Below are 15,165 nucleotides of genomic sequence, written 5' to 3' on the forward strand. Positions count from 1 at the left end.
TTTAGTTACTTTTATCACAAAAGTAAATCTTAAGTCTTACAGGAACCTTTAAGAATTGAGAAAATAGGGCTTCCCTGGTGGCGCAGTGGTTGAGAATCTGCCTGCTAATGCAGGGGACACGGGTTCGAGCCCTGGTCCGGGAAGATCCCACATGCTGCGGAGCAACTAGGCCCGTGAGCCACAACTACTGAGCCTGCGCGTCTGGAGCCTGTGCTCCGCAGCAAGAGAGGCCACGATGGTGAGAGGCCCGCGCACCGCGATGAAGAGTGGCCCCCGCTTGCCACAATGAGAGAAAGCCCTAACACAGAAACGAAGACCCAACATAGCAATCAATCAATCAATAAAAAATAAATAAATCTTTAAAAAAAAAAAAAAAGAATTGAGAAAATATTTCTCAAAATTATGCTTAACCTTAAAAAAAAAAAAAGATATTAAATGTGTCCCTATTAGGGAGGAAAATACCCCCATTATTTCTTGGTTTTTGATCATTTAAATACAATTCTATGGAGTTATTTTACTTTGGTTCCTCAGTTGATGAGGATTATCCGAATTTTCTAATAATTAAAGACCAAATTAACTGGTAAATGCTCTACAGGTAGTGGACTTTTGCATTCAGTAGAAAAAAATAAATCCATATACTTAAAAAAAAAAATGCCTTAGATGTTATTCTCTCTTTTGTACAGGGACAAAACCTATAAGATATAGCCTATATCCAAGCCTATACAATATCCATATTTACCCAGATGATTACATCTGGAACTCTAAACATTGCAGTCTTTTAGCTTTAGCCTTTAATTAAATCAGTGTACTATCAATACAAGAAAAGGTAGGTTGAACAAATAAGAGGTAAAAACATTTTGTACACAGGTATACATCTATTTTTCAACTGTACAAAATTAGGATCCTTACCTTTTGAAGTGAAAATTAATTCACCAGATAATGTAACTGAATATTAAGCTAATATATAAACACTTGAAATAGGAAACTACTTTCAGATACATCTGATTGCAAAAATGATTTTAAGTGAAATGTGGTATTTTAAAATCTTGTAATTAAAAATATATACTTTCTCCAAAAATATAACCTTAAGTTGAAATGGCTATCATGTAGAAATCCTAGGGTAGAACCCTTTGTTACAGTTTCAGTGAATAGCAGTTTGTCCAAAATGTTTATATTATCATTAATATCTTTATGAAATAAAACATCGATGATATAAAAATACAAGAAAAATGTACAAATGATTTGAGTTGTCAAAATATACAAGATATCACATTTGTATGGTTGCTAAAAAAGATTTATGAAAACTACAGTTCATAATCTTGATTTCACCTTGTCCGGGTTCAGTGATTCACGTGGTAGAATATGCTGGATGAGTACACTAAAAATAATTTTATCAGGAAGATCTTACTTTTTGAAATTTCTTTCCTAGGAAGTCTGCTTATGTATTATACATGTTATTTTGTATTTTGGATTGTGTAAACTTATTTTTAAAAAAGATTATCACCTAGGTGATTCACATTCACAGCCTGGATTAAGGGTCACCAGAAGGGGAAAAATTATGGATTAGTTCAGCACTGAAGCACCTTTAGAAATGTTCAATGAACTATACCTTCTAGAAACAGCTCACACACATACAAAAATACTCCAACAACACTAAATCAGATAATACAAAAAAATTCAAAAAAACCCCACCACTACCACAATTATAAATACAATTTGTAACTCAAATCTTTTCATTCTAAATATTTACACACTAATAAAAATATACAAATAGTCTGTTTTAAATGTACATTAAGAGAAATAAACTCTTCCATGAAAATCACTATAAAAATGTCTCTTAAGGACCATGTAAGAATCTGTACAAGACACTGTAAATGTAGGATATTAAGGGAAGCCAGCTGCCAAAGTGTTCATAGTCTCTTTTGAAATGTTAAGATGAATTCCTTCAAGATAGTGCAGGAATCTGTCAAAATTACAAGGAAAAACACACTTAAATATTAATAGTTCCATCAGATGAGAATATTTATCAATCTTGAAATAGTTACGTAAAATGTTTTTACAGAAACTACCTTCTTTTACTTTTTCCTTGTTCTTTTAGCTTCTCAGTCTTACAAATGTTTCGAAGAGTTGGCAAGTATTCTATTATACTAGCTTGTCTATTACCCAGGTTCGGAAGAGATCGGCTAGAAAACACACTTTTGATGACTGCTATCCTCTTCCAAGCACTGCTGTAAATTAAAAGTAATGCATTATTTTTTGATTTTTAATGCCCAATAAAAATGCAACAATCCCAAAACCAGCTGCTGGCCTCTGCTTCTCCCTGCTTCTGGTCTAGACTAGATTAACTGTATTCCAGATTCACTTCCTATATCATTTTCAACACATCAGTCACTCCCATACTGAAAAGACTTTAATGGCTACCTGCTGTCTGCATAGCAAATCCAGACCCCTTCCCTGTTATCCAAGAGTCTCCCAAATCTAACCCCCACCCCAATCTCTCACTTTTTCTTCCCAGCAATCAGGCTGGTCTCCTTAACTGTCTCATTAGAAGCTACATTATTAATATGAAGGGCTTACCATGATCAATAAAGCCCAGCATTTCAAAATTAGTAAGAGAAAGAAACTAATAATTTCCCCTTTACCATTTATTATTTAAAAATAAAAAGTAAACAGAAGTCAAGACTTACTCTAAATTAGCTGCTGACTGACTGAAGTGTACATTGTTGCGCTTTTGTGAAACATAAAATGTAAGTTCTTTTGTTGGATCTTTTCCTACTTTCTTGCAAGAATTCAGGGAGGTTTCCAACGCTTTTGAAATAGTAGAAGAACATTTAGTAAAGCTGAGAGCTTCTACAGCTGCCTTTAATTCTCCAGAGCTTTGAGAAGTCCATCCATCACTACTCTCGAGACTAAACTCATCACAAAGTCCACTTTTAACCTTTCCATTTGTCCAGCCAAAATCATTTTTACCAAATTCCCTATGTTCCTTTACATCAGTTAAAAGGGCATCTAAGAAGGACATGTTGTCCATGAACTCAGTGAGAGAATTTAAACAGTGAGAAACAAGGACAGAATATTTTTTTTCTGCTGGTGTTTTAGGAGAACGAGGAATAGATTCAACTTTTGACTCTAGACATTTGTTTAGTTTCTTTGTCTCTGGATTGCTTTCTTTATCTCTGGCTTTGCTTTCTTCTGAATTTGGAGAAGATGCAGAGGAAAGGCTAATAAATTCATCAGAAAAGTCCAATTCGGTGTCAAATAAGTCACTATCATCTAAAATTACCATCTTTTTCTTACGTTTCTTTTTTTGTGACTTTTTCAATGGCTTCTCTCCTTCAGAAGGTTTCCTAGCAAGACATTTCATATTTTTTGTTGCTGCATTGGTGTCCACACTTACTGATGAACCAGAAAAGTTTTCTGTTTCTGGAATGATATTAACAGGTAATGGTAGAATGAACTCAAGATTACTATATAAGAAATCTACATTCCGCATTTGGAATTCTGTAAGAAGCTGGATGAGCTTATGCCATTCTTCCTTTGTTCTGATTTTGTGCTGAAAAACAATATTGAGTAAAGAAATGTCATAACAGTACATAGTCTGAACATTTTTCTACCTATATGAATATAGTGTCATTCCTATCTATTTTCAAAGTAATGAGTCGCTAACCCTCATAATTTTATTAACCTACTCTTCCCTAATACATCAAATAGTATCATGAGTCTAAAAGATTAACTTAGACTGTTAATTTAAAAAATTAAATTCTCTAATAGTCAGTATATACCCTAATTCAATCATTAGAAGCTCATTTGCTTAAAAACTACTGTTCTGAAATTGTCTTTTTTTACCTGAAATACTTCTAAGTTCTATTCTAAATTCTATAATATACATTTAGAGCAATGCCTATGCACCATTTGTCAAAGTGGTACAATGTGCTAACATCAGAAATCTGAAGCCTGTAAAAATTACTGGTAAATTTAAGTTAACCTTAAGATTCAAAAGACAGAAGTGAGTGTTGGGAAGATGAAAAAGAACATAAATTTACTAGACATTGAAAATACCTTCAAAAATGAAAATAAGTCTTCAGATGGGGAAAAAATGTTCTTAAGGCCAAACAAGGTCTCAGCACAGCCAGTGTCACATTTGGGAAGGTCCGTTGGATTCCTTTTAGTATTTTTAGCATTATTTTTGGAATCAGGGTCATCTTCAGAGCAAACAAGTTGTACATTTCTGCTATTTCCTCCTACAAAATTAGTAAAAGAAAACCTTAGCTATCCATATTTTTATCAAATTGTAGCAAGCAATTATTTAAAATCCAAGATCCTTTGGCATTTTTTTATAATAAATGTATTTATTTATCTATTTGTTTTTGGCTGTGTTGGGTCTTTGCTGTGGGCAGGCCCTCTCTAGTTGCAGCCAGGGGGGACCACTCTTAGTTGCAATGCGTTGTGGCCTCTCCTGTTGCAGAGCATGGGTTCCAGAGCGCAGGCTCAGTAGTTGTGGCACACAGGCTTACTGGCTCCGCGGCATGTGGGATCTTCCCGGGCCAGGGATTGAACCCAAGTCCCCTGCATTGGCAGGCGGATTCTTAACCACTGCGCCACCAGGGAAGTCGCCTTAGGCATTTTTTGGACCTAATCCTCATTTTGTTATTCTCCCCGTATGCATCTAATTCATAAAGCGTACAATACAAACACGATTTCTACATAGGTTAAGTGGGGCTGGGGTGTGGGGTGGGCTTACAAAGCAATCCAACAGAAAAAAGGACAAGGACTGCACAGGCAAGTCACAGAAGAAACACAAATATCGAATAAACTCATAAAAAGATGTACGATTTTACCAGTGATCATGGAAATGGAAACTGAAATAAGATACCATTCATTTTTCACCTTCTAAATTGGCAAAACTAAAAAAGATATTCACTGCATACTTTAACGACAAACTGAAGATGACTTAAATGTCACCTAGTATGTAATGGTTAATTAAATTATGTTACATCCACTTTATATTATGGAATAGCACGCAGCTGTGAAAAAGAGAGGGCTAGAACTATACGTACTGACAATAAATTGTGAGGTAAGAAAAAGCAAACTGGGCTTCCCTGGTGGCGCAGTGGTTGAGAGTCTGCCTGCCAATGCAGGGGACGCGGGTTCGAGCCCTGGTCTGGGAGGATCCCATATGCCGCGGAGCAACTGGGCCCGTGAGCCACAATTACTGAGCCTGCGCTCCGCAACAAGAGAGGCCACGATAATGAGAGGCCCGCGCACAGCGATGAAGAGTGGCCCCCACGTGCCACAACTAGAGAAAGCCCTCGCACAGAAACGAAGACCCAACACAGCCATAAATAATAAATAAATTAAAAAAAAAAAAAAAAAAAAGAAAAAGCAAACTGTTTAACAATACATATAGTACTGGTTAATTTTGCTAAATAAGTAGGTAGCAATATTTGTATATGCATAGATAAAGGTCTAACAGTAGCTACCTTTAAGAAGTGGGGGAAGATCTTTTACTTTTTACATTATATACTTCTGTATTGTTTGATTTCCAATGAGTGTGTATCTGTGTGTTTTTTTTAAGACAGGAATGAAATGCATTTAAGATCTTCAAGAAAAGAAATAATGCTAAAGTTCTTGGTACTGCATTTTATAACCAGTAATATGGTGATAGTTATTAACTATTTTGTTTAAAATAGGATATTATCCATGTCTTATTTATCATATTTACTTCTAAGAAATAGTTAAAACTGCCAGCCTAAATTGAATTAAATACTTTGCAAAAGAATAAGATATTAAATTTTGAACTAATCTGAAAACCAATAAGGGATTAATATTACAGAACTTCACCTTTTTTAAAATTAAATATTTGTATATTTCCCAGAGCAGGATCTGTAACTACAGAACTGTGACTATGGAGCATGGAAACCACAAACTATGAACTTCTTCAGGGAAGGAACCATGTCTTATTCATATAAACACAGGACCTGGCATGGAGAAAGTGCTCAGTAAATGTCCGTGACTTGAATTAGGTAACAATGACTGAAGATTGATAAGAAATAAAATAAAGCATTTCTGAAATAATAGAGTTCTTAGGAAAGAGAGAATTATAGGCTATTAGGGAAGCTGAAAAGGAACTTACAATACAGTCATTTAAAAATAATTTACATATGGAAAAATTACCAATACTTATTTTTCTAATAAGTGAAAAAAGGAAGTTACTAAATAATATAATTCTATTTGTTTATAAGAAACTATGTTTATAAATGTACAAGTAACCATTTGTTCCAGGTTCAGTTTAATTGTATTTACCCACATTTAATGCTTACAAAACTTTTCATCAACTAAGTTGATGTATGTATGTTTCTTTTAATATTAACATGATACCTCAATGCTCAAAATTTTTATAATCTTTCAAATATTTTGGTACAGCATATATTTTAATATAGGATCCCATTACAGAAATTTCTTTTACAACAAATCAACTTACGGCAAAAAGATAATGGCCTTTCTTCTAAAAATCCACCTCCACTTCTAATCCAGAATTGTAAGTAAAGGATACTTTTTCTGATATCACAAGTATTTGCAGTTAGCAATGTTACAAAATCTTTTACATCAGTTCTAAAATTCTCAGTCAAGCAGATCATCTGTAGGTAGCTGGCAACATTTAGCTGAGAGAGTGAGAGAAAGAGAGAGACAGAAGGGGAGAGGTGGGGGTAGGAGGGAGAGAGACACAGGAAAGAAACATGGTCAACTGCAGAGTTAACAGAAATACATCAATAACATATCAAAAAGCAAGCCAAATTTTGCTAAGATTCACAATATCTTAAGCTCTTATTGAGAATGATTGATCTAGAAAAATATAAAGGAATATGGTACCAAATTAAAAGCATTTACATAAACTTCTTTTATTAACTGTATATAGTCTGAGACAGCAAGGAAAATTTTATGGGAGATCCTCCAACCTGAATCCTGAAGGCCATTTTATTAAACCTTAAGAAAATCCCTTAGGATTAAATAATGGTACAGCTTGATGGAACATTTTACAGCCATTAAAATGATAAATATGAATACTACAGTGGTACTGAAAAATACCTACTATATAATTTTTGAAAACCAGAGTTCAAAAATTATATAAATGCATGCATAAAAGAATAAATGTATGTAAGCAAGAAATAGAAGAAAAAATTTTAAATACATGTTATTTGTTGGCAGTAAATAAACCAAGTACATTTTTTTCATTTTAGTTAGTGTAAAATTAATATTGCTATGTTTTTTGTAAAACAACAAAATATGTACAATTCTCTTCCCATTGTTGTTTATGGAAAGCTTTATACCTTGAAGAGCTAAAACATATAAAATTATATTCACATTTCACAGATTTTACAAGACCACTAGCATTTTTACATTACAGTAAACAAGACAATTAAAAAATATTTTCCCCTATGATATCTTTGACTTTATTCTATACATACATATTATTCTTGCACACATATGGGACTTCTGCTTCCCACAGACTGGGAATTCTGCTTTCAATAACAAAGGAGTACCTACTATCAGACAAACCTTACCATCGATAATAACTATAAATTCTATAATCAACTACAAAAAAATATAAAAAGCCAACTACCTGAATGAACAAGAGAGTAACCAAAGGCAAAAGAAAATGGAAGGAAAATCAACACTCAGAAAAATGAAATGGCCCTGGGTGAATCCCCACCACACCTTTTAAAACTGATTTTTGACTGAGTGCAGGCTACAGCAGTGGTAGCTAAAACTCAGATAGAAACTCACAGTGTTACTGGCTTGAACCAAGGGACAGAGTTTGGGATGACTGCAGCAGCTGGAAAGTGAGAGGGGAGGTCCACAAAGGTAGAGAAACAGAAATTCTAGCTATAAAGGAGAATGCAAATCACTGGTTGATGCTTGAACTTCACATGTGTGAGCCTGTCTCAAAGCAGCCCAGCTAAAACTAAAAGCACTGAACAGAATTTTAGTTGAACAGGAGAATACTTGTTCAGAGGAACATAACAGAAACCAGAATATGTACTGGTATATGTATCATTCACAAAGTACAAGATAAAAATCTAAAATCACTAGACATACAAAGAAATAGGAAAAGTAACCAATACCTCAGAGACAAGACAATCAATAGAGACTGATCACAAGATGACAAAGAAGTTGGAATTAGCAACAAAGAATTTTAGAACAGCTAGTAAAACTATGCTTAAGGAAAACATGCTTATAATGAACAAACAGGAAATCTCAGCAGAAAAATAGAAACTATAAAAAAGAAGCAAATAAAAATCGTAAAACTAAAAACCGTAATATTAGAATACAGTGGATGGGCCTCATGGAAGAAAGGAGATGGCAGGAAAAAAGGGTCAGTAACTCGAAGATAAATCAATATAAATCACCAAAGCAGAAGTACAAACAGAAAAAACTGGGGGGTTAGGGAGGAAACAGCACACCTCAGTGACATGCGGGACAATGTAAGTGTCTAACCTACCAGTAATTAAATCCCCAGAAGGGATAAAGAGAGAAAAGGAAAATAAAATAAATTTGAAAAAATAAGACTAAAAACTTCCCTAATTGGAGGAATGATATATAATTAAGGACTATAGATATCCAAGAACCACAAGCAGTACAAATATGAAAAATAATACCTAGGAACATCACAAGCAAACTGCTGAAAACTAAAGTTAAAGAGAGTATCCTGAAGGCATCTAGAAGAAAATGACACACTACATATGAGGCAAAAAAATAAATAAATTTTTAAACTGCTGACGTTATGAAGACGTTCTGTTATGTAACATAACAGAAACAGTCGTGACCAAAAAAACAATGAAATGACATGTGTAAAGTACTGATGGAAAAACTGAAGGAAATCTAATGTCATCCACTGCCAGCAGACCTGTTCTATAAGAAATGCTAATGAAGTCCTTCAGGCTGAAGAGAAACAAAACGAAAGAAAAACTCAGATCTTCATAAAGAAGTGAAGAACATCAAAATGTACAAGCATATAGGTAAACATAAACTCAACTTTTTACCCTCTTAATTTCTTTAAAACATATGACTGGCTAAAGCAAAAAACAGAGCATTGTATCAAGTTTGTAACGGTGTAAACATAAAATATTTGAAAATTAAAGCATAAAAATAGAGGGATGGTAAATGGACTTATATTTCTACAAGGTTCTTAGATTCTCTGTAAATCAGTATAATATGCAAATCTCAGGATGCATATTTTAATCTCTAAAGAAACTACTAAAAAATAAGTCCTAACCCATCTCATATGGCCTGGAAACTATACACCAATATCCTTCATGAATGTAGATACAAAAATCCATAACAAAATATGAGCAAATCAAATCCAGAAATATATAAAGGACATAATGAATACATCGTGACCATGTTATCCTAAGAATGCAAGACGGGTCTGACATTAAAAAAATCAACCGATGTCATTCACCATATTAGTAGAATCAAAAAGATAAATGATAAGATTGTCTCAAAAGATGGAGAAAAAGTACTTGACAAAATTCAACACCATTCACAATAAAAACTCTCACCTAACTGATAAACAGCATCTATGAAAATATACAGCAAATATCATACTTAATGGTGAAAGAATGACTGCTTTCACCCCAACATTAGGAACAAGTTAGAGATGCCACTCCAAATTCTATTCAATACTGCAGGTATGTTGGCACTAGCCACTAGAATATGGCAAAAAGAAATTAAAGGACAGATTGCACAGGAAGAAATAAAAGTGGAAGAAATAAACGTGGTTTTAACTGACATGACCATCAATATAGAAAATTCTAAGGAATCTACTACTAGAACTAACTACTTAGTTTAGCAAGGTCACATGATACAAAAATCAATTGTATTTCTATATACTGGCAAAAAACAACTGGAAATTGGAATTTTTTTTTTGTTTATTTGGCCACGGTGCGTGGCTTGCGGGATCATAGTTCCCCAACCAGGGACTGAACCCAGGCCTCCTGCAGTGGAAGCGCAGAGTCCTAACCACTGGACTGCCAGGGAATTCCCAGGAAATTGAAATCTTAAAATGTAATTTACTATAACATCAAAAAACATTAAATACCTAGGACTAAATTTATCAAAATATGTGCAAGGTCTGTACAATGAAAACGACAAAACATTGCTGAAAGAAATTAACCCCCTCTCCTAATAAAGAAACTGTTCATGAATCAAAAACCTCAATATTGTTAAAATGTCAGTTCTCCCGAAATTGATGCATAGATCCAATGCAATTCCCATCAAAACACCAAAATAAACTATAAAAACAGACAACGTATTTCTAAAATTAAGAGAAATTAATGACATGTGATAGCCAAAACAATTTTGCAAAGGAACAAAGTTGGAGGACCTACTCTACTTGATTTCAAGACTTGCGAAAGAGCTAGAGTAACCGAGACAATGTCATATTTTTGCATGGACAAATAGAACAGAGTAAGACTGCATACACAGCCTATTGATATATGACAAAACTGAAAAGTACTTCAATAGAAAAAAAGACTCCTTCAACAAACAGTGCTGGAACAACTGATATCTATTGGGAAAACAAATGAATCATACATTTTACCTACTATTGCATACAAAACTTTGAACTTAAAAGATCAAAGACCTATATCTAAGAGCTTATAACTACAACTCTTCTAGGACAAAATCTTTGTAAGCTTAGGTTTGGTAAAGATTTCTGAAATAGGATACAAAAATCATAAACAAATAAAAGAAAAACTTGGTAAACTGGACTTCATTAAAATTAAAAACTTTTAACCACTCTTTACAAAAAAAAGAAAGAAAAGATAAGCCACAAACTGGGGAAAAATATCTACAAAACACATATCTAATACAAACTGGTACTAGAATATAAAAAGAACTGCTAAAATTCAGTAAGAAGACAAACAACTGATTTAAAAAATGGGCAAAAGATTTGAACATACACTTCAACAAAGAAGAAATATTGATGGCAAATGGGACATATGAAAAAGATGCTCAACATCATAAGTCATTTAGGAAATGCAAATTAAAACCACAAGGAGATACCAATATGTAATTATTAACATGAATAAAATCAAACAAATGGACAATTCCAAGTGCTGGTAAGTATGTGAAAAATAACTGGACTCTCATACATTGCTAGTGGGACTGCAAATCATTGGAAAACTTCAGAAAATAGATTGTCAGGCTCTTCTGTTTAGTGGACCAACAATTACCTACAAGTATTTAAGTAAAAGAAATGGAAATATATATGTCCAGACAAAGACTTCAATGTGAATATTCACAGCAGCTTTATTTATAATAGTTTAACTGTAAACAACCCAAATGTCTATCAGTAGGTGAATATGATAGACATATTCATATATGTAAGGTATATCCATACAGTGGAATACTACTCATTAATAAAAAGGAAAGGGACTTCCCTGGTGGCACAGTGGTTAAGAATCCGCCTGCCAATGCAGGGGACACGGGTTCAAGCCCTGGCCCGGGAAGATCCCACATGCCATGGAGCAACTAAGCCCGTGCGCCACAACTACTGAGCCTGCGCTCTAGAGCCCGTGAGCCACAACTACTGAGCCTGCATGCCACAACTACTGAAGCCCACGCCTAGAGCCCGTGCTCCACAACAAGAGAAGCCACCACATTGAGAAGCCCGCGCATCACAACAAAGAGTAGCCCCCGCTCACCGCAACTAGAGAAAGCCCCTTCGCAGCAACGAAGACCCAACGCAGCCAAAAATAAAATATATATAAATATATAAATAAACTTATTAAAAAAAAAAGAAGGGGGCTTCCCTGGTGGCGCAGTGGTTGAGAATCTGCCTGCTAATGCAGGGGACACGGGTTCGGGCCCTGGTCTGGGAGGATCCCACATGCCGCGGACCAACTGAGCCCGTGAGCCACAACTACTGAGCCTGCGCGTCTGGAGCCTGTGCTCTGCAGCAAGAGAGGCCGCGATAGTGAGAGGCCCGCGCACCGCGATGAAGAGTGGCCCCCGCTTGCCGCAACTGGAGAAAGCCCTAGCACAGAAACGAAGACCCAACATAGCAATCAATCAATCAATAAAAATAAATAAATCTTTAAAAAAAAAAAAAAAAAAAAAAAAAAAAAAAAAAAAAAAAAGAAGGAAAGAAACTACTGGCACAGGTAATATGAGCAAATCTGAAAAAGCATTATGGTGTGTGAAAGAAACTAAGTAAAAAATACTACATATTATAAGATTCTATTGACATGAAATTCTACAATTGGCAAAATTACAGTGACAGAAAACATACTGGTAGTCGGCAGGGCCGAGGGGTTAGGACAAAGGACAGAACACAACGGCACACAAGAGAACTTTTGGAAGTAATAAAGATGTTCTCTATCTTGATGGACATGTTCGGTAACTACATTTGTCAAAATTCATTGAACCATACACTTGAAGTGGGTGTATTTTACTGTAAATAAACTATACTTGAAAGCTAATTAACAGAAAGCAAACATGCACACACACAGATGGATACCACTACCATGGCCAAAGTTAAAAAGACTGACAACACTTGCCAGAATTCTCATGAACTGGAAACCTATCTGGCAGATTCTTAAAAAGCTAAACAAATAAAAATAACATAATGCATATGATTCAACAATTCCACTGACAGAACAGCATGGATAAATCTAAAAAACATAATGTTAAATGAAAGAAACCAGATATAAAAGGACACATAATGTTTCCTATTATTTGAAATTTCAGAATAGACAAAACTAATCTGAGTTAATACACATTAGAATAGTGGTTATCTCTGGTGGAGAGGGGAGTGCTGACTAAAAAGGACCCAAGGGAACTTTTGGAGGTGATGGAAATGTTCTGTATTTTGATCTGGGTGATGGTTACATGGATGTTTATCTCTGTTCACATTTTTCAATTTGTATACTTAAGTGCATTTTAAACTGTATGCAAATTTCACCTCAGTAAAGCACTGGTTACTATGAAAAAGACCTAATGAACACTGGAGTCTAGTAAAAATTTGAATACATGAATTTTGAAAAAGATATTTTTTAAAGTAAGAAAAAGATAATCAGAAGTCTCCTAAAACTCAAAAATTTTAACATACCCCTTAGTAACCACATTTTAAAATTATAGCTAAATTTTATAATAAACCACGTTTTATATAATTGTGATATATAATATATGCTGATCAAAATTCAAAACTTACCAGTGAAGGAGTGTTAAAATTAATTTCTTGAAAGCAGCCATCAAACATTAAACTAAATGTTGGATCTATAGGGAAAAAACATATTTTTAAACATTAAGACCACTAAGGTACTTTCTCTAGTCATACTTTTCTATGAAAGTATTCTATATTTCATCAGTAATGAAAATAAAATATGCAAATTACAAATCATTAAGGAACTGAACTTCTATCTTGACTTTTTAATTAAACTACCATCTCACTTGGGATTAATACGATTTTTATCGATATTTTTAGAGTACAATCATTAACTATCAAACGGGCTATTAATTTCTAAGTAGAGTCTAACACATTTTCCAACAGAAATCCACAGCAGAGATATTCTACTGAATATTTGCAATGACAAATATTAGAAAAGAATGTTATAATACAATATATAGGGAATTCCCTGGTGGTCCAGTGGTTAAAACTCCACGCTCCCAATGCCCAGGTTTGATCCCTGGTCAGGGAACTAGATCCCGCACGTGGCAATGAAGATCCTGCGTGCAGCAACGAAGACCCCATGCAGCCAAAAATAATTAAAAAAAAAAAACAACAAAGATCTAGAAGCCTCCTCGCTTTAGGGAAAAAAACAGACTTAATTTACCAGCAGATTTCTAAAGGAACATATCTAATTAAAATTAGAAGCTTTCCCCAAATATTTTAACCAAAAGTAATCAATTGTAAAATCACTGGTTACCTACCACTTGTCGTAAGGATTACAGGTCTTTTCGTGGTTGCCATGAATGTTTTGATTGCATTCAAAAACCCAGCATCTTCTTCGAAAATGACATCAACCTAAGAACAAATGGTTATTAGAATATTAATGTAGTAACAATACACTTATTGGATATCTGTTACATATACACAGTAGATACACTATATGTCTATAGAGACAGAATTTATGAATTTGTGAACAGTGTGACTTCACACCATGCCGAAAGCTTACAATGTCTTATGCTATTAAAAGGGTAAAAAAATTATCAAACATTAAGAACAAAAAAATGCAGTCACCTATAATTGGATAAGTATGGGTCAGAATAATTTCTACAAACACTAAACAGTAACTGAATTGCATTAATCATGTTCCTGAAAAATTCTTCTATGGCTGACAGTTTCATTCACTTTAATTTCAAATAGATACAATTATTCCTGACCTTCTTGGCTATTTTACAGTCCTTTATAGTAAAACATACAGTAATCTTTAGAATAAGCTTTTATCAGGAGGTATCACAAATGTATACCTCTGTAAGCCTACCTCCTCAAACAGAATGAGAGATGTTGCATTTTTCCTGTTGGGTTCCTCAGCCCCAAACTCTTTGACATTTTTATTAGTTGTGTTTGTAGATTTAGTCTGAATAATTGGTTTCTGTTCAAAAGAATTTTTGATTCCTGCATAAATAAAACATTAATATTTTAGATAAAATCAACTTTTAATAGAACACTGGATATTTCCACAGAATAAACTCAAACTGAAATCCATTATCAAAACTGAAACAAACTGGACTTCCCTGGTGGTGCAGTGGTTAAGAATCTGCCTGCCAATGCAGGAGACAGGGGTTCAAGCCCTGGTCTGGGAAGATCCCACATGCCACGGAGCAGCTAAGCCCGTGCGCCACAACTACTGAAGCCCACGTGCCTAGAGCCCGTGCTCCACAACAGGAGAGGCCACCACAATGAGAAGCCTGCCACTGCAACGAAGAGTAGCCCGGCTCGCTGCAACTAGAGAAAGCCCATGCACAGCAACAAAGATCCAACACAGCCAAAAATAAATAAATAAATAAATTTAAAAACAAAAACAAAAAACTGAAACAAAGTATCAGTACTCCTATATATATGACCTTCAGTGTAACTGAGGTTTAATAAATAGCAATAGGAACTCATGAACTATGATCATATTTTTATGTTATCAGGGTCTCTGTCAATTTAGTATCTTA

The 15,165-nt window shown here is 34.5% G+C and overlaps 1 protein-coding gene across 3 annotated transcripts in view; it reads right to left on the bottom strand.

Moving 5' to 3' along the window:
• Nucleotides 1–644: 644 nt before the first annotated feature.
• ATAD5 (ATPase family AAA domain containing 5) overlaps nucleotides 645–15,165 on the bottom strand; it is a 42,216-nt gene continuing 27,695 nt past the window's right edge. Inside the window, exons 16-23 of one of the 3 annotated variants that reach the window (XM_082443675.1) lie at nucleotides 14,487–14,620; nucleotides 13,933–14,026; nucleotides 13,214–13,278; nucleotides 6,482–6,662; nucleotides 4,060–4,241; nucleotides 2,688–3,553; nucleotides 2,070–2,228; nucleotides 645–1,989 (exon numbers count right to left, since the gene is read on the bottom strand). In XM_082443675.1, coding sequence (XP_082299801.1) covers nucleotides 1,911–1,989; nucleotides 2,070–2,228; nucleotides 2,688–3,553; nucleotides 4,060–4,241; nucleotides 6,482–6,662; nucleotides 13,214–13,278; nucleotides 13,933–14,026; nucleotides 14,487–14,620 — 1,760 coding nt within the window. In that variant the 3' untranslated portion in view covers nucleotides 645–1,910. The remainder of the gene's footprint in view (nucleotides 1,990–2,069; nucleotides 2,229–2,687; nucleotides 3,554–4,059; nucleotides 4,242–6,481; nucleotides 6,663–13,213; nucleotides 13,279–13,932; nucleotides 14,027–14,486; nucleotides 14,621–15,165) is intronic. The other 2 variants (XM_082443676.1, XM_082443674.1) reach the window with 2 other exon arrangements.

This window comes from Balaenoptera physalus (genome assembly GCF_965194825.1).
Source record: "Balaenoptera physalus genome assembly, chromosome: 20".
In the NCBI taxonomy this organism is placed as follows: Eukaryota; Metazoa; Chordata; class Mammalia; order Artiodactyla; family Balaenopteridae; genus Balaenoptera; species Balaenoptera physalus.